Here is a 20097-nt window from a genome sequence, read left to right on the forward strand (position 1 = left end):
GAATAAATAGGTAAAATGTGACAAGTGAAGCAAATCAATTAAGTAATCAAAGCATTTTTAGAATTGTCAAGGACCTCAGTGACCATTGTCTAGTCCAACCACACCCAAATAGGAATTCTCAATATAAAAGTGATTCTACTTATTCAGTTTAAATGAGAGAAAACTGGTACTTTAAAGGCAACACAGTCTACTTTTGGATGGCTTTGTTGGTGTATTTTTTCTTTGGATAGTTTAAGAATCAATTCCTCAACACTAATTAAGATTGTGTTACCTTATATATATAAAAAAATATTTTAATAAGATTTGTCAACTGGTAGAGAAAAAGAGAGAGGGAAAAGACAAATAAAACAACAAAAGTGCAAGATCTACTTGCCAGAATGAAATATAGCAACAAAAAACTTGTAAGAACTCTTGTTACCTTAAGAGAAAATCTAGTCTAAGGATTCTTAACCTGTGATGTTTAAGTTTTGTTTTTTTAACATTTTGATAAATGAATTTCAATATTACTAGTTTTCTTTTAATTCCTATGTATTTTATGCACTTTAAAACATTATTCTGAGAAGAGGCCCAAAGGCTTCAAAGTGCCAATGGAGTTCATGCCTGAGAAAAGGCAAAGAGCCTTTGGTCTAGTTCAATTGCCTCAATTTCAGAAGAGAAGAGAAAACCCAAGACCAAGAGATTTAAAAATTATCCAAAGTCATCAGGGGCAGAGCTAGGACTAGAACTCAAATCTCCTGCCACAGTCTTATCCCTCTTTTTTCATTAAAACATGATGAAGTACTCTCTAAGGGAAATCTGCAATAAGGATAACTGGAATTAATTTTATAGAAAATGTTTGAATTCTTATAAAGTTTTTCAGAAGTATTACAAAGAATGTACACCACACTGATTGATAATTTTACTTTTCACTAAAGTCCTACTGCAATATCTCTTCAAAACTTGGAAATAACCCTGTGTTCTTAAAGGTTTTTTATAAGGTCCTAAACCAACCTAGATTTTTAAAAATAAGGCCTGAACAACGTGATGTTTATCATTTGATGAAACGTCTACATTTGATCATATTAGAGCAATAGGAAAGAAAAGACATTCTTGGGGTACTAAAATTTACTGATAAAGAGGCTCAAAGTTTTTCTGCCTTTTCAATTTCCCGATGTTTTGAGATTCTGGAAAGAAGAATAGACTTTCTTTGTTCCAGGTCTTACTGGTTTTAATCTGTAAGAACTATCACCATCATCCAACTACTCACACAACAATCATTTGAAGTCTATTTAAAGCTCCAAAATTATATTCTATGCTTGTACCTTAAAAGAATTAGAATAATTCTTGCTTTCTACAATTACATAAGGAATTTTAAACTTCAAATCCCTATGCAAATAAATTTAGCGAAGTAAAGATCTTAAAACAATTGCAAAGATGTTAAATTCATGTTGGCCACCTACCACAAATTTTTAGGGGAGCTTCTAACTCCAGAAGTATAGGTTGACTGAGAAAGATCTCCCGAGATTTAATGCACAAGCCTCGAACCTCTGCTTCAGTCATCTGCACAATCTTCCCAGGACGACATCCTCGTACTGAAATGCAAAAGATTTGTCTTTTAAATGAAAGTTCTAGATGTCATCTTCAAAAACATATGTCCATATATATCTTCAAGGAAATTAGACACAGATTTGTTTAGTCTGCTTCCTGCTGATGTGGCACTTGAAGGCTATATTTGTATAGTTATGACCAATGGATTTCTCTGCTCACTGAAATGTTTTTCCTAGACAGCCTCTCTCTTTCCTTATTCTCAGGCTCTGTTAGGAGAAGCAGAACCTCAGAATCAGAAAGACAGGAGGGATACGATATAAGGATATAATCACTTTCCTCCCAGAAACAAGCAAAAATCTAATGGGTTTTAGGAAACAGAACAGCATGAAAAGGAAGCAGTGGTTAAGCTTCATCACACTACCAAGTCTTAACATTTAACATTAATATTTCTGACATCAGCTTTAAGAGTCTTGAAGATTTACAAATATACATATTAGAACACTTATTAGAGGCTTTAAAGAAACATTATTTATACAGCTTTCCACCTAGTTTCCAAGTGAAGTACAAACTTAAGTACTATTAAGTAATAATGATGATAAAACAATTTTCTTAATGAATGGATGTTAATTTTCACATTTAATCTTGATAAAAAATATGATGAAAATATAAAAAATTAGTCTGTAAGTAATTAGTTGTATCTAGAAATTTATTAAGGTAGGGAAAGAAAGGGCAAATGTTTATTAAGCACCCATCCTCACAACTATCCTATTCGATAGGTGCTATTATTATCCTCATTTTACAGTTGAAATAAATGGGAAAAGAGGGTGAGTCACACAGTGTGTGTTTGAGGCTGGATTTGAACTTAGGTCTTGCTGGCTCTGGGACCCTATCCAACTGTGTTACGTAGCTGCCATAATAACAATAGCTAGCTAGCATCTATACAGCACTTTAAAGTTTACAACTTGCACTATTCTCATTTGCATGCAATGCAATACATATCTCATACATAGTAAGTACTTAAAAAAAACTAACTGAAAAAATTACTTTAATGGAAAACAGATTTTGAGAAGGACAAGACTGAAAGCAGGGAGACTAGGAGAAAGTTACAATAAGTTGGGTAAGAGGTGATAAGAAACTGAACCTAGTGTACTAACTGTGAGGGATAAATGAGGATGTTAGATATGAAGAGGGAAAATGAAGTTAACTCAGCATCCATTCCCATCTCCCATTCAAGAACATGACGCAGATTTGCATCAAAAACCTACTCCTACATGCCAGTCTCCTCTCCCTTATTACAGAGTGCCACAAAGACCCCAAATCCAAGCTGTGAGAATCTGCTCAAGTCTCCAGTCAGGTTGGCCACAGTCCTTCAGGAGTAAAGGCCTGGCTGAAATTGCAACCTGGAAGCACTAGCACTGTAAAGAGGTAGACTGGCTGTGCTGGGGGGATAAAAAAAGTCTTTGAACTTTTAGTGCTAGGTCAGAGAACTGAGGAACAAAGGAAGAGGGATAAAACACTGTACATGTTGGGGGTATCTACATTCTACCAAGCCTTAGGGAAAGGACACAGTATCCATCTAGGGTCAGTTTGCTCAAAGGAAAGTTGGGGCAGAAACCTAGGTTATTTTAAACCATGAATTAATTGCCATTATGGAAGGAGGCTGACTGAGATCCAAACCTCAAGGAAACCACAAGTGACAAAAGGGAGTCAGGAAATATTAAGAAAAAGCTCTGGAGGAGAAAGTGAGCTGGTGACTTTGTACAACCCCCCCTTCACCTTCAACACAATTCACTTGAAAGTCATGGTACCACCTTCCTAAACTCTTCAAGAACAAGGACAAACTACAATCCATATGACTAGTAGGAAGTGCCAGAAACCCTAAAGTCTTCCCCTTTCAGACTTCCTCCCCAATAAATGCATCCAGATCTATGAAAAAAATACTTTAAAACAAAGGAAAATGATTCAATATTTGATTTAACATAGCTCTTGTGGAATTTGAGTACATAGAAACATACTATTCTTGAGTGGGTTAAAAAATAAGAATTTATTTAAAAAATTTATATTCTACACAGTGAAAATAATCAGAACAAAAACAAATTGGAAATGGTCTGCCTTATCAAAGAAACAAAAGAATATTTTGTAAATGTAAAAATAAGTGAAGGTGAATCTAGAAGAAAAAAACAATAGCATTAAAAAAAACAAGCTCACTATAAGCAAAACACATGGATCTTAAAGACAGGCTGTGTAGAGACAACCTAAGGATCATAGGTCTCACATAAGAACATGATAGGACCAAAAAGCCCATATACTACAATAATGGAAAAAATAAAACTTCCCTGAATTTATAAACATTGAAAATGAAATTCCAGTTGAGAGAATTCACAGAAGTCTCCAGGAAAAAACCCAAGGCTGCCAACTCCAAGAAACATAGTGGTTAAATTTAACAATCCCATTTAATAAAAATAAGACTATCCTCACACACACTGGAAAAAGGAAGAGGGAATGGAATAATGTGTTCCAAAAGGGGAAAAAAAGGGTTTAGATTAGTGCTGTCAGAGGAAGGAAGGGTCCTACCATTGAGCACTGTCCTCTCTGACACCTAAAATAATTAACATTATTTCAAAAATGAGGAACAATGGAAAAGGGGAATCTAAGGGGTAAACCCTAACATGAAAAGTAGCAGAAAGTACCTAGAAAAAGTCTATGATAGATCCCTTGAAATCTTTGAATACATCCAAGAAAAAGAGACATGATAATTATAGAAGTCACAAATCAGAGAATGAGGATACAGAGTAAACAGAAACAAGACAGATTCTTATAGAAATTCTTTTTGGAAAAAGGTGAAGAATGTGATTTTTAAAATTAATGAACAGGACCAGTTAAGAGGGGAGGAAAGGAAGAGAAAAATCAACTTGAGTAAGAGGGGAAAAAATGGGAAATGTACCAGTTAAAAATAGGGAATAAACAAAAATCTAAAGATAAACTCCAATTTTATAGACATATGGAAGAAAATGTAAACCTAATTTATAATTTTAAATGTGAGTAGATTAAACAATTTAAAATGAAAAAGACTGATATTGGATGAGAAAACAAAATCCTCAAATCTGCTGCTTCTAAGAAACATTATAATAAAGACACAGATAAAATAAACTTGAAGGGATGAAAAAAAATGTAAGGTGCATCAAGTGAATCCAAAACAGCAGTAGTTGCTTTCAGATTTGCTATCAGACAAAGCAAAAACAAACATTCAAAGAGTGGGATAAACAAGTAAACCATAGAAACCAAACCAGCATCATCGCATTAGCAGCCAAATTCATAAAACATCTGAGCTTCAAAGGAACAAAATAGTAAGAGAAATTTGAATATTCCTCCATCAATTTTGGAGAAGTCTAACAGAATGATAAAACAAAGGGGAAATATAGAACTGAACAAATTTTTAGAAAAACTAGAACTAAAAAGCAAAAGAATATGCTTATTTCTTTGCAACACTGAACTTTTTCAAAATTACAGAAATTCAATTGTGCACTAATTGTCTATGTACTAAATACAGATACTGCAATTTGTAAAAATGAATAGTTAACACATCCATTACAGACTATAACGCAATAAAGAAATATTGGTTCAGAGACCACAAAAAACAAACCTGAACAAAGACTTAACAATGAAATCTTAGATAATGAACAGGTCAAAAAACAAAGAAATATATTTCTGGGATGTGACTAAAGCAGCCTTCACAGGGAAAAATCATACACAGGCCATCATACATTAACAAACAGAAAAAGGGAAGACTAATGAATTGAATATTAATCAATTAATAAATATAAAATAAGCACAATAGGAGATATTAAAAATTAAGAGAGGAAATAAATGAGCTGGAAAAGGAAATGGCAAACCACTTCTTCCATATCTTTGCTAAGAAAATCAAAAACTGGGTTACAAAGAATAGGTCCCAACTTAAAAAATACCTGGACCACAAAGGTGATATCACAACAAAATCGAAAAATTTTAAAATCATAATATATTATGCATAGTAAAATTGAACAAAAGAAATAGAATGCCTACAAAATAGGTAAAATAACCCATTAGAAGACCAGCAATCCACATAATTAGTCATATAAAAAACTAAAACATTAAAAATCACATCATCAACTCAACTTTATGCAGAAAAAAGTACTTGGAGAAAGTACACCAAGGACCAAGTTGTTATTCTTAAAATCCTTAAGTATGGGCAATACCTTTAAAAAATATTATACAAAGAAAATCTATTTAAAATGAAAAACAATAAATAGGAGCCAATCAAGTATGTCCCATCTCCCCACTATTATTTTATATTGTTTTAAAAATATTAGCAATAACAGACAAGAGAAAGAAATTAAATATAGATAACAGCAATAAAAGGAAACTTGCAGGCTATAAAATAAATGTTCAAAAAAGTCAACAGCATTTCTATATAACAACAAAATACAAGAAGCAGTTATAGAAAAGGAAATTCCATTCCAAATACCTATAAAGTCTATAAAATACCCGGTGATTAATCTTCCAAAACACACAAAATAGTATATAATTTCAATTACAAAATTCTCATTAAAGAAATTTTTAAAAAATAACTGGAGGAATATAATAGTGGTCATGACTGTCATTCTAATAAAATAAAAACTATAATACTAAACTTAATCTACATCTTTTTTTGGTTTTTGCAAGGCAACAGGGCTAAACGACTTGCACAAGGTCAACACAGACAGGTAATTATTGTCTGAGGCCATATTTGAACTCAGGTCCTCCTGCCAAGGCTAGGGCTCTCTATCTACTGCGCCACCTAGCTGCCCTAATCTACATTTATAATGTTATATCAACCAGATTACAAAGAGGTTATTTTCCAGAACTTGATAAAATAGCAAAATTCATTTAGGAAAACAAAAGATTAAAGAATACCAAAGGAAATGATTAAAAGTAAAGATGGAGAACGGCTATTCTAGACTTCAGACAGCAGCAGCCAGCAAAACCATCTGGTATACTAGTTAATGAAAAGAAAAATAATAGGAAAGACTAGACAAGGAAGATTCAGAAAACAATAAAACTCAACTCTGATAAAGTGAAAAACATTATTTGGGCGAAAATTCTATTTGATTAAAAAAAAACTACTGGGAAGCAGTCTGCAAGAATGTGCACAAATCATTCTCCAATTGACAAAATGGTCAAAGAATATCTAACTTTAATTACTTGAAAATGAAAAACTTTTGCAGACAACATTAACATGAGGGTGATAAATAAAAACTAAAAGCTGGTTATTCACAACCACATGAAAAAAAATGTACCCAGTTAAAAAGAAATGCAATTCAAAATAAACCTGAGGCTTCACCTCACACCCTGCAAAAGTGGCAAAAATTGAGCCCCCCAAATGGCAATGATATATGATAGAAGGGTTGTAGAATATATTACTAGTGGAGCTGTGAAGTGATACAAACATTTTGGAAAGTAATTTGAAATTATGCAAATTAAGTGACTAAAATGGCCATACACTTTCAGAGGCCTCATTACTGGGCTTATGACCAAAAAAGAAAAGGGAGGGTGACAGAAAAATGTAGAATCAATTTTGCAAACAATGTAATTGGGAAAAAAATAAATGTAAATTAACCTAATGAAATAAAAATACTATTTTTAAAAATTATATGTGATAAAAGCTGAGAAACAAGGATAGATCTACATGAATTGATGTAGGATAAAATGTTACAACAATTGAAATAATGACACCCTAAAAATTCATTTTGATGAGAATTATGATGATGATACCAACACATGACTGTGATTTGAAAACTGGGCTTATTAAATTTGGAAAGGCTCATCACCAGATGAATGACAACTAAGTGATGAATTATTTGGCTACAATGAAACAGTTAAAAATGACAAAATAGCCTTCAGTTTTGCATAGTTTCCACAGTAGGGTGGCAGAATGACAGAAAAAAAAGAAGAGGGTACTTTTACCAATCAATATATTCAAAGCATATAAAATATTAATTTAACTTAGCATTCTAAAAGAGATTTGTCTAATAAATTGTTATTCTATTGGAAGAAGCAAACCATGTCAATATTGACATTTTCTCTATAAATGGAATCAGAAGACAAGAAAATACAGTGTAATGAAAGGACAGCTCACAGGTAGAGGCAAAGAAAAGAATTTGAAATTTTCATTGTGCACTGTGATAGTTTGTCATCTCAACTTACTTAAGAGTTCATTTTTTCATGAGGAAAACAGGCCAAAAAAAGGTTAACAGGACATGTACACGGTAAAACAACTTATTAGCAGCAAAGGTAGAACTAGATCTCACATCTCTGAACTCCCGTCTAGTACTCTTTTCTATAACTGAAAGGAACTTTTAATGATCCTCTGGAACTACCCACACTCTGTTCCTCCCTTTAATCCCTGCACCACTCTCAAATCTAGACCAATTAACAGTAAAGGGGAAAATTACAGTATTTGGTTTTTTCCATTAATAAACATATAAGGACTCACTACTATAGCACAGAGCAAAGCTGATGGTAAATCTAGAACCCAGAAATATACCATACTAAATAGAATAACTATCACACTCAGATACCTGCATGTTAAAGTTGCTACTATGAATAATAGAGTAACACTGTGCACACACCATGACTAAAATATGTAAAGGTAAGTATTTTTGGAACTTTGTATTAATTTGGAGAGCGTCATTACCAGATAGTGGCAAGGTAGTAAAAATTTTGGACCATATCAAGTTCTACAAAACATTGTACAGGAATTAAAACATGTTGAAGGAAGGAACAAGAGAATAAAGGATATAAAGTTAGATTTGGGAAAACTGGCTATTCACCTGCAGCAGAGGTTTATATAACACACACACACACACACACACACACACACACACACACACACACACACACACACACCCCTATATAAAACTCCTGTTGCAGGTGAACATAGATGGTCATGGACCCACATTTGGCAATCTGGTAAAATCTATGGATAACGAGAATATCTTGCACCTCATTTTCACAGCAAATAAATGAGGATATTCACAATGAATTTCCTAACATGGGGGCAATGATCAACTTTGATGGACTCGCTCATTCCATTAGTGTAACAATCAGGGACAATTTGGGGCTGTCTGCAATGAAGAATACCATCTGTATCCAGAGAAAGAACTTTGGAGTTTAAACAAAGACCAAGGACTATTAACTTTAAAATCCTTATTGTCTGATCTTGCTATCTCTTATACTTTATGTTTCTTCCTTAAGGATATGATTTCTCTCTCATCCCATTCAACTGAGATCAATGCATACCATGGAAACAAATGTAAAGATTAACAAATTGCCTTCTGTGGGGGGTGGGTGGAGGGAGATAAGATTAGGGGAAAAATTGTAAAACTCAACATAAATAAAATCTTGAAGCCAGTTCTCTCCCCCTCCCCACCTGTTCCACTCAAAATGTTAAAAACCAGTTGGGGGTCAGCTAGGTGTCCCAGTGGATACAGCACTGGCCCTGGAGTCAGTATCTCAGTTCAAATCTGGCCTCCTCAGACACTTAATAATTACCTAGCTGTGTGGACTTGGGCAAGCCACAACTCCACTGCCTTCCAAAAAAATTTAAAAATTAAAATTAAAAAAATGACAGTAAAGGGCAGCTAAGTGGCAAAGTGGATAGAGCACTGTGCCTTGAATCAGGACACAAATTCAAATATGACCTTAAACACTTAGCTGTGTGACCTTGAGTACGTCACTTAACCCTATTGCCTTAAATAAAATTTAAAAAATGAAGGCAATAATCTTTGGTCTTTGTCTAAACTCCACTATTCCTTCTCTGGATACAGATGGTATTTTCCATCCCTTAAAACTGTCCCTGATTATTGCACTGATGGAATGAGCAAGTCCATTAAGGCTGATCATCACCTCCATGTTGCTATTAGCTCCCTCTTCTTAAACCCTTATAAAATCTGGCTTCTATAACCTCATCATTTCACTGAAACTGCTCTTTCTGAAGTTACTAATAATTTCTTAGTTGTCAAATCCAGTGATCTTTGGTCTACCCTTTGACCTAGTTGTTCAATCTCTCCTCCTTGATACTCTCTTATTCCATCCCTCTCAGTCTCCTTTGCTGTATCCTTTTCCTGACTACACACAGATAACCATAGGATTCTGTCCGGCCTGGGCCCTCTTCCCTTCTCCCTCTCAACTACTTCAGCTAAGTGATCATATCTCCTCCAATGGATTTAATTATCATCTCTATTCTCTAAGATAGTCTTTTAGGCAAATTAAATTAGATGTCTGGTAGAAATCTTTTTTAGGGGGGTTGTTTTTGGCAAGACAAAGGAGTTAAGTGACTTGCCCAAGGTCACACAACTAGTTAATTAAGTGCCTGAGGCCAGATTGAACTCAGATCCTCCTGATTCTAGGGCTAGTGTTCTAATCCATTGCACCACTTGACTGCTCCTGGTAGATATTTTAAACTCACTGTTTTTTGGGGGTTTTTTAGGTTTTTGCAAGGCAAATGGTGTTAAGTGGCTTGCCCAAGGCCACACAGCTAGAGAATTATTAAGTGTCTGAGGCCAGATTTGAACTCAGGTACTCCTGACTCCAGGGCCAGTGCTTTATCCACTGCACCACCTAGCCACCCCCAAAAACTCACTATGTCTTAAACTTGTCTTTCTGCCTAAATTCTCCTACCTTCCTAACCTTCCCATTCCTGTTGAGGACATAATCATCCTCCCAGTCTCTCAAGCTCAAAATCTAGGAATAAATCTGGGTTACCCCTCAATATTGCCAAGACTTAATTTCACCTTTAAAATATCTCTTGAATATACTCTTATCTCTCCTCTGACACTTGCTACCAATTATCACCTTACACCTAGTTTATTCCAAAAGCCTGTTGATTATTCCTACTCCAATCTGTCCTTCAGTGGTTAAAAAGTGATTTCTCCTAAGTGTATATCTAATCTTGTCTTTCCCCTTACCCCTAGGTTCAATAACCTCCAGTGGCTTACTATTTACTTGAGAATCAAATACAAAATATTGTTTGGCCAATCCTAACACATTCCTCTCTTATTTTTCCAGTTTTCTTACACCTTACTCCCCCAATACACAGGCTTTAATCCAGCTTGGCCTCCTGGCTGATCCACCGAACAAGACAAAATACTCCACCTTTTAGATCTGGGCATTTTATCTGGCTGTCTCTCCTATCTCTCCCCCTCCTCCAATATGACTACAGACCTCCTCTAAGAGCATACTAAAATCCCTCTTCTATGAGAAGCCTTCCCCAACTCCTTTTTAACTCTAGTGTCTTTTCCCTGTTAATTGTTTTCTATTTATCCCGTATAGCACTCTGTATAAATTTGTTTGCATGTTGCCTCTCCTATAATAAGTTCCTGGAAGGTAAGGGACTCTTTTTGTATCACCCTTGATTAGCACAGTACCTGGTACACAATTGTTGCTGTTCATTCATTTCAGTCCTGTTTGAGCCCCCACTGTCCATTTGGAGTTTTGGCAAAAACACTGGAGGGGTATGTTATTCTCTTCTCCAGCTGAGGAAACTGAGGTAGACAGGGTTAGGGGACTTGGCCAGTCACACAGCTAGTCAATGTCTAAGGCCAGATTTGAACTCAGGAAAATGAAACTTCCTTGGTACATTAGGTACTAAATGTTTGACTGATGATTTTACTTCTAAATTTATAAGATTGTAAAGAAAAAAACTTAAAAGGAAGCTATCAAAGCGAAGTTTAATTCATTGACCTCAGGTTAAGAACTCATGGCTTTATGATGAATTTTTAAAAGTGTGTTAATTCTTGTGAACGCAAGCAAAAATCATGTCAAACAAAAGATAGTAGTTATTTATGTTTATTATAAAGGTTTTATTGTTCCTTTTTTCTTCTCAAAGGGAAGAGGAAAAAGAAACAAAAACTTATAAACTGGAAAACTAAAGCTAAGTTTAAAAAACTGGTTTATTGGAAAAGTTATTTTTCACCTGAGGACCTGAAACACGAATAAAAACATGATTTTTTCCCACCTAGATAATGATAAATATGCTTACCTCATTGTAAAATTTGATTATATTCAAGTATCACAACTTGGTTATTCCCAATTGATGGGCATCTACTTTATATTTCAATTCTTTGCTACTTCAAAAAGTTTTCTGTAATTTTTTTGTGTATGTGAAATCTTTCTTTTTATCAGATATTTTAGGCATACATACCTAGCAGTGAGATCTTTGGATCAAACACACATTTTAATTAGTTTATTAAGTATAATGGTTTCCAGAACGGCTGGACTAATCACAGACTGACTACCAGAAATCAGACAGACAATTCGCTTTCTATCTATGCAAATTTTACAGAAATCTGTTTTGTTTTCTTTTTTGCTTTATTAGTAATAAATTCCTCTGCTTCAATCATGAATACATATTCCAAAGTTACTTCTCTTTAATGTAGAATTGACAATATATATCCCTCCTTAAACTGCATTGGCTCCCTGTTGCTTCTAGGATAAAATACAAACTCCCATTACTATTTAAAGCTCGTCTTCCACAAGGAACTCCAATATATCTTTTCAGCATTATTACTTCTCTTCCTATATGGTCCAGTCAAACTAGATCACCCTTTACCTTTCACATGGCACTCAGTTCCACCCATTTCTATACTTCCGTATTGCTCCTCCGTTACTTCTAATTTTCCCCTTATATATTTTGGATAACAAATTCTTAGCAGACGTTTTTGGTGTCTGCTACGAATTTGATATTCAAGATATATTGATGAAAATTAGATGCAATGGTACTACATTCTCAATGCTTCCTTTTTAATCTTAACTCTATTGATTGTATTTGTGTAAAGTTTTTATCTTTGAGCACTTACATCTTCTCCCCCATCACAGCTGTGAATAGTACTTGATTTACTTTTCCTACGGCATAACCCTCGATATTCAGGTCACTTTAAAGTTTAATCTATATTATTAGCCTTTACTTCATCACCAAAACAATACTTCAATTCTTGATTTGTAGTGTTTAGTTTGTCAATAAGAGCTGGCTCTAACATACAACTTGTCCTCCCCTAAGTAATTTATATTTTGTGGTTTATCAAATATTGTGTGTAAGAAACAATGCATATGATAAAGACAAAAAAAGAAAAACAAGGAAAGACTTAGACAAAGTAATATTATAGAATCATGGGAAAAAGTACAATAACAATTTAATGAAAAGTAAACAGAGCAATTCAGTATGAATGACTTGAAATTATTACCAAATTTGTCTTAAAGAGAAAAGAGAAGGTCCTTCAAGACACTTCTTTGCTATGAACAAATGGGTTTTGACAATGTGTTAGGTCAGTTTTCTTTCCCATCTTATATTCTTTGCTTATTAGTACAAGGATGACTCTCGAGAAAGAAAAAATGAAAGACTATTAGAAAATAAACAAAATAGTTCCATAAAATTTACTTAAAAGTATTTGGGAAAATTAGGAATTTTAAAAAGTTTTTGATTTCACTATACTGACTATTGAACTACTAAACATTTTCTAAAATAATGTAACTCTTCAAAAAGCCGAAGATTTAAAGAAAAGTATTAATCAATAAAAAGGGCAATTAGAATTGACAAAAAAGGAAGGATGAAAAATAATGCTTCTGCCTAGTGTGCCATATCTAACAAGAATATTAAGCTTGAGACATTATTTTTATTCTGTGAAGTTTCAGTCCACATAGAGTTCTAATTTAGTACTAGTATACTATAGATTATTTATCTATACATGTAGTATATATATACATATGCTTATAATGATAAGGTTATTAAATGTTGGAGCTGAAAAAGGAATAGCTAGTTTAATCACCTCATTTTTAACAGATGAGAAAATTAAGGGCCAGAAAGGTTATATGACTCATTTTTAATCACATAGTGGCAAAGACAAGATGAACTCTTGACAGTTTGACTCTAGAGTTTTTAAAGGACCAAAGATATAACATACATTTAAATCCCAAAGTTTTACTCAATTGGAAACAAGCATAATAAAGACTAAATTTTTCTTGGAAATAATTTTCGTTAAAAGCAAGTAAGTACATACTATACACATGGCATTTTACTGGAGGAATTTTTCAGGACAGAGCATATTCAATTTTGTTTAATCCAGTGTTATTGTTTTTTTTTTTAATATTTCCAGTTCCTGTTGTTAGGGAAGATAGAACAATACTTTACAAATCATTATCTTTTAAAATAGGGAAACAAAGAAATTTTCAATACATTCCTCAATGTAATGAAAAGACTCACACAATCAGAAGTCCATGAGATTTTAATTCCAAATACTATAGCAAGAAACAAAGGCCTCAAGTCTCAACTTGATTTTCACTGAACAAAAGGTTGTTTTTTTAAAAGTGCTTTCACCTTTACTAGTATTTGTAAGGTTGAAACAAATAAGTTTACTTATAGGTCAAAAACAGTGGACAGTGGAAGTGGCTCTTAAAAGGTCAGGCTGAGAAGAATTGCAATATATATTTCAAGAAAGAGAACCTAAACTGATAGCAAGAAGCATTTCAATATGAGCTATCCATGTGGTCTTCAGAAATCCACTTATCCATGACTAATGGTAAAGTATGTCAGTATTTTTTTAAATAACATTTCCAAACATATTATAAGCACAACAAAATTTGTTATTTGGAAAACATGCATTGCATCAAATGTTTACATATTAAAATTAATTATGAATACTAGACTTGGAGTTAGCAGGCATAAATTCTAATACTAGGATTGTCATTCTTATTGTTTGAGTCAATCACCAGGCATAATTTTTTAAGAGTCTCATTTTCCTTATCTAATCTCTAAAGTTTCTTCCAGTTTCACTTTTCTATGAACCAAATCCATATTATGCCAAGGTGGATGCTTTTCTTTGGTTTGAGGTGGATTACTATATTTCTATGCTGTTGTTTCAACATGAAATCCAACCTTTCTAAATAATAGCCAAATATAGTATACTAAATTAGAACATGCAGTACTCAATGGTGCTGCCATGATTCTTTTTAAATAACCACATCTGTGATGGATTTGACTAAAATAATCTCATCTATAATCTCCATAAAAAAGGCTTATTTAAAAACAAACTTGATGGAAGCCAATCTTTCCATTTTTTTCCTAAATCAATATGGATACAAGAATTTATATTAAGTTTGGGAGAAAGAGTGGTTCATAGAAACAGCAAAAATAATGCTTAAAATTCTTAGGCTATCAGTTAAGATTCAAAATCCTACAAATTCCTACACATTTCTCTAGGGGAAAAAAGGTTATGCCACAACTATAAAATAAATTGATCTATTTAAAAAAAATAAAAGCTGGTTGGCTTTTTTTTTACATTTTTGTCAAGGCAATGGGGTTAAGTGGCTTGCCCAAGGCCACACAGCTAGGTAATTATTAAAGTGTCTGAGAACAGATTTGAACCCCGGTACTCCTGACTCCAGGGCTGGTGCTTTATCCACTGTGCCACCTAGCCGCCCTGGTTGGCTTTTCAGAGTAAGATTCCCAGAATTCACTCCACATGGTAATGAGTTTAAACCTAAGAGCATTCAATATATCACAAGGTGATATATGTGTGTGTATATCTATATCTATATCTATGTATGTATATGTGGTGGCCGTGAGCCTTTAAAAAACTTCTCCAAAGAGAGAAAATTCATTACCTGCTGAGCAGTCCATTTTTGGTTTTAGGATGGTTTTATTGTTAAGTTTTTCTTAAAAACAATCCTAAATTTTCCCTTTGTAATTGACTCCCATTGACTCTTAGTTCTACCAAGAAGAACAAGTCTAATCCCTATTCCACATGGCAGCCTTTTAAACATTTAAAGGCAGTTGTCATGTCAGGCTTCCCCCTATTCTCAGCCCCAGGAAAATATTCAATTTCTTTAACAGGTCTTCATATGAATCCTGGTTGCACAGGTATGGATGTTCTCTTAAGTCAATTCACTAAGTGCCTACTATATGCAAATCAATAAGAAAAGAGATACCGAGATTAAATTCTCTTTTCTCCATAACCTTATATTCTACTGAGGAATACAACATACACACACAGACACAGACACACAGACACACACACACACACAATTAAATACAAAGTAATGTTGGGGTGCATTCTATATCATTTATTGTGTGTCAGGCACTATTTGAAGCACTTTATAAAGATTTCATCTGACCCTGAGATAAGAGCCAATTACTATTTCCAGTTTACAGCTGAAGAAACAGGGAAAGTGACTTGCTCATGATCACACATCAACTAAATGTTGGAGACTGTGCCCCCTAGTATGATAGGTTTTATTCTTTGCAGAGGTGGTACAAACTGAAAACCAAACCTTGAAGGGACCCAGGAACTTCAAGAGGTAGAGATGGGGAGGGGGGAGTAGAATGAATGGAGGTGGGAATTGGATACTGAATATCAAGAGTAGGCAAGTTTGGCTAGAACATAAGGGTTCATGCGGTGGGCATGTTGAACTATACATAGAAAGCCAGGTTTGAGACTTCAAATGCCAGGAGGTGATTTTTTTTTCTTTTGCAAGGCAATGGGGTTAAGTGGCTTGGCCAAGGCCACACAGCTAGGTAATTATTAAGTGTGTGAGACCGGATTTGAACCCAGGTACTCCTGACTCCAAGGCCGGTGCTTTATCCACTACACTACCTAGCCGCCCCAGGAGGTGATTTTTTAACAGAACTGCAAAATCTAGCCTTTTCACTAAGAAGTGAAAAAGGTCTTTTTTATAACATTAAGAACCAAACATTACTCCAATTGTGGTCTGATTCAAGTAGAAATGGTAAGAATATCACCACCTTATCCCAAGATCCTATCTTTCTTAATGAATCCTAATATCACACTAACTTTCCAGGCTGTTCACATTCTCAAACTTGTTTGAAAAATACTTGCTAAGGGGCGGCTAGGTGGCAGTGGATAAAGCACCGGCCTTGGAGTCAGGAGTACCCTGGGTTCAAATCCGGTCTCAGACACTTAATAATTACCTAGCTGTGTGGCCTTGGGCAAGCCACTTAACCCCATTTGCCTTGCAAAAAAACCTTAATAAAAAGGTACTTGCTACACAGTCATACAATTGGGAAGTTGATTTATAAAAAGCAAATGTTAAGACATTTATTTCTATTAAATTTCAACTTAAAGGATTGGTCTTGCTTAGTCTAGCTTGTCAAGATCTTTGCAGATCTTGACAAGTAGTGGGCAACACTACTAGTTTTGTGTCATCTGTAAATTTGTTAAACTAAAGATTTTATCGGAGTCACTGATAAAAATATACTAGGTTATACACAAATCCTTGAAGGTGTCATTAGAGTCCCTTCTGCCAAGTATACACCCAGTTCTGAATCAACACACTCGTATTATTGCTTATGACACATCTTTACACAAAGATGGCATAAGGATACTGTCAAATACCTTCTTCATCTAATGATACATATGACACGTACATTGTGAGACTCCTGATGTCTCTGTATCCCCAGCATCTAGAATACAGGACAGGAATAGAATCTAGATCCGTGATTTCATCTGGGTAGAAAACTCTCTCAACCAAAGGAAGGTAGAACTTCCTCTGCAAACTAGAGAGTTGTAGAGAGCGCTGAAAAAGGTATTTGCTTGCCCAGGATCATACAGCCAATGTGTTGATTGTGAAACTGAGGTCTTCCAGCCTCTGTGACCAGCTCTCTATCATCACACTGCCTCCAGAACATAATAGATGCAAAGAAATATCTGTTTAATTGATTTATATTACTCTGAAGACTTCTCAGATAACCTATTTCTGCAATTTGGTTTGGCTTATTTTGTTTTTTTTCTAAGTACTTCATGGAAACTAATCCATCCACAATTTTTAAAATGCCCTTGTTGATGAAAAAACAAAGGGAAAAAATTTAAGTACAATTAAAAAGGTCAAATCACAAAAGCAGGGAATTTAATACATCAAATTGGAAGTTTCAGATTAATATAAAGTGAGGATATCTAAAGGAGGGTTTCTGAATTTTTTTTTTGCGTCAAGGCCCATTCTTGCCAATTTGGTAAAGCCTATGGATTCCTCAGAATGTTCTGAAATTAAAGAGAAAGAGGAATAATAAAAGTTAGCAATTATATAATGTTTTAAGGCTTACAAAACACTTTAAAACCATTGTCTTAACAGTTGCCAAATTCTGAAGTTTCTGTCTCAATCAATAGTTCCTTGTAAGGGGCAGCTAGGTGGCTCAGTGGATAAAGCACCGGCCCTGGAGTCAGGAGTACTTGGGTTCAAATACATCTCAGACACTTAATAATTACCTAGCTGTGTGGCCTTAGGCAAGCCACTTAACCCCATTTGCCTTGCAAAAAACTTAAAAAAAAAAAAAAAAAGTTCAGTGTATCTGGCTGCTTTCCTCAATACCCACTACACCCTCATCTCTTTTGCCTAAATGGTCTTCCTGCCTTAAAAATTTATTCTACTTATTGTTCCTCAAAAAAGGGCTGAGCATTGTTTCCCTCTACTGAAAACTGTTTTCTGCTTCCCTATTGTGAACCAAATTAAATATAAATTCTTGATCCTGGCATTCAAGAGATTCAATCTACCTTTGTAGCTATAACTTACTCCCTCCCTCCCTTTCATATAAACCTTGTGGTAGTCAAACCAGGCTACCTTCCTTCTCTTCCTCATTCCCATTTTGACTTTTCCTTGCTCTTCAACTTTATTCTTACAACTCCCTATGTCTGGAATATATTCCACATGGTAGTTCCTTCCCTGGGCCTACTAAGGTGACATTTCTTCCCAGATAACATTGACTAGACCTATCCTTTGCATGTTCCATTCTTCCTAGTAGCACAGTTTTTGTCTGTATTCATATTTTTTTCTGCATTTGTCTTATCCTAATCTGCATTAGATTAAATACACTTTGAGACCTAGTAGTTGGTTAGTTTTATTAGATTGTGTCCCCAGGACCTAATACAATGTCTTTGTACCTAGTACCTAATAGACTTTTGTTTGGTGTTTTTGTTTTTACAAGGCAATAGAGTTAAGTGGCTTGCCCAAGATCAGATAGCTAGATAATTATTAAATGTCTGAGGCCACATTTGAATTCAGGTCCTCCTGACCCAGGGCCAGTATTCTACCCAATGCACCACTGAGCTGTCCTCCTAATAGGCTTTTTTATTTTAAATAAGGCAAATGGGGTTAAGTGGCTTGGCCAAGGCCACACAGCTAGGTAATTATTAAGTGTCTATGGCCGGATTTGAACCCAGGTACTCCCGGCTCCAGGGCCAGTGCTCTATCTCCAATGTGCCACCTAGACACCGCGCCAATAGGCTTTTAGTATCTATTGAACTGAATTAAAATTTACATAAATTTGGGTCATAAAAAACAAATAGTATATGGTAAAGTAGAAAAATACTGATTGTGTGACTATTTATTTCTAATTATATGACCTTGAGGAAATTACTTAAAACTCTTGAGTCTCCCTTTCCTTATAAAGTTGAAGGGATACTTGTCTCAATCACCTCATGAGTTGTTTGGGAGAGAAGTATAAAGCAATGTACAAATGTTAACAATTGTGACTGATTTCTAGCTTAGAAACAAAAAAAGCTTAAACAATTGAATATTTGCATATGACCTCTTTAAGTGAAATTAAAGAGCAGTTATTATGGCATTCTGTTAAGCACATATATTTTCCTTTTTCAATATTAAGCCGTTCCTTTCTAGGTTCTTAACCTGGGGTCAATGAGTTTAAAAATTTTTTGATAACTTTATTTCAATAAAATTAGTTTCTTTGGTAATACTATGCATTTTACACATTTAAAAATATTCTGAGAAGGGATATGTAAGTTTCATTAAAGGGCCAAGGGCAACACAACACAAAAAATGGTAAGAATCCTACTTTAGCCAAAAGTGGTACTTCCTCTGGATACCCATCTTTCATCTAGAAAAATCACCCTTTTAAAAAAAGCCTTGTACAGACTACATTTGGAGTCAAGAGGATTATAAACTCATTCAATCTCAGTTTCTCACCTATAAAATGAGGAGGTTAAACTAGATGACCTGGAAGATTTCTTCAAGTTCTAAATCTTTTTTTTTACCTTATGATCAATTAAAAATATCATTTTTGTATATAAAACAATTTCTATATACCAGGAAAAAGAAACTATCTTAATCTGCACAAAAATCACATGTAATCAGACAGGTACTGGGACTAAAATAAATCAACCAATGAACATCAATTATTTTCTTATTACAGGACAGATAAAGTGAAGATACAGCACTAGGTTCAGAATCTGGAAGATTCATTCCTCAGTGAGTGTGAATCTAGGCTAGCTGACTGAACCTGGGCAAGTCACTTATTTCTGTCTCAGTTTCCTCATCTGTAAGGGCAAACCACTCCAGTATCTTTGCCAGGAAAACGGGGTCACAAAGTGTCAGACACAACTGAAAAACAAGACCTACTTATGTGCCAGATATTGTGCCAAATGTTGGAGATTCAAAAATAGGCAAGACAGTCTGCTCTCAGGGAGTTTATAATCTAATGGAGAAGCATTTAAACTAAAGAGTAACATCCGAGTTGAAATCTGTCCTGATTTT

At 34.5% G+C, this 20097-nt stretch overlaps 1 protein-coding gene across 1 annotated transcript in view; it reads right to left on the bottom strand.

The window, feature by feature from the left end:
- Nucleotides 1-20097, bottom strand: part of PPP1CB (protein phosphatase 1 catalytic subunit beta) — a 62018-nt gene that overhangs the window by 29741 nt on the left and 12180 nt on the right. The window contains exon 2 of the mRNA XM_074209797.1: nucleotides 1440-1571. Within this exon, the coding sequence (XP_074065898.1) occupies nucleotides 1440-1571 (132 nt within the window). The remainder of the gene's footprint in view (nucleotides 1-1439; nucleotides 1572-20097) is intronic.

Source organism: Macrotis lagotis, chromosome 1 (genome assembly GCF_037893015.1).
Source record: "Macrotis lagotis isolate mMagLag1 chromosome 1, bilby.v1.9.chrom.fasta, whole genome shotgun sequence".
NCBI classification, from domain to species: domain Eukaryota; kingdom Metazoa; phylum Chordata; class Mammalia; order Peramelemorphia; family Peramelidae; genus Macrotis; species Macrotis lagotis.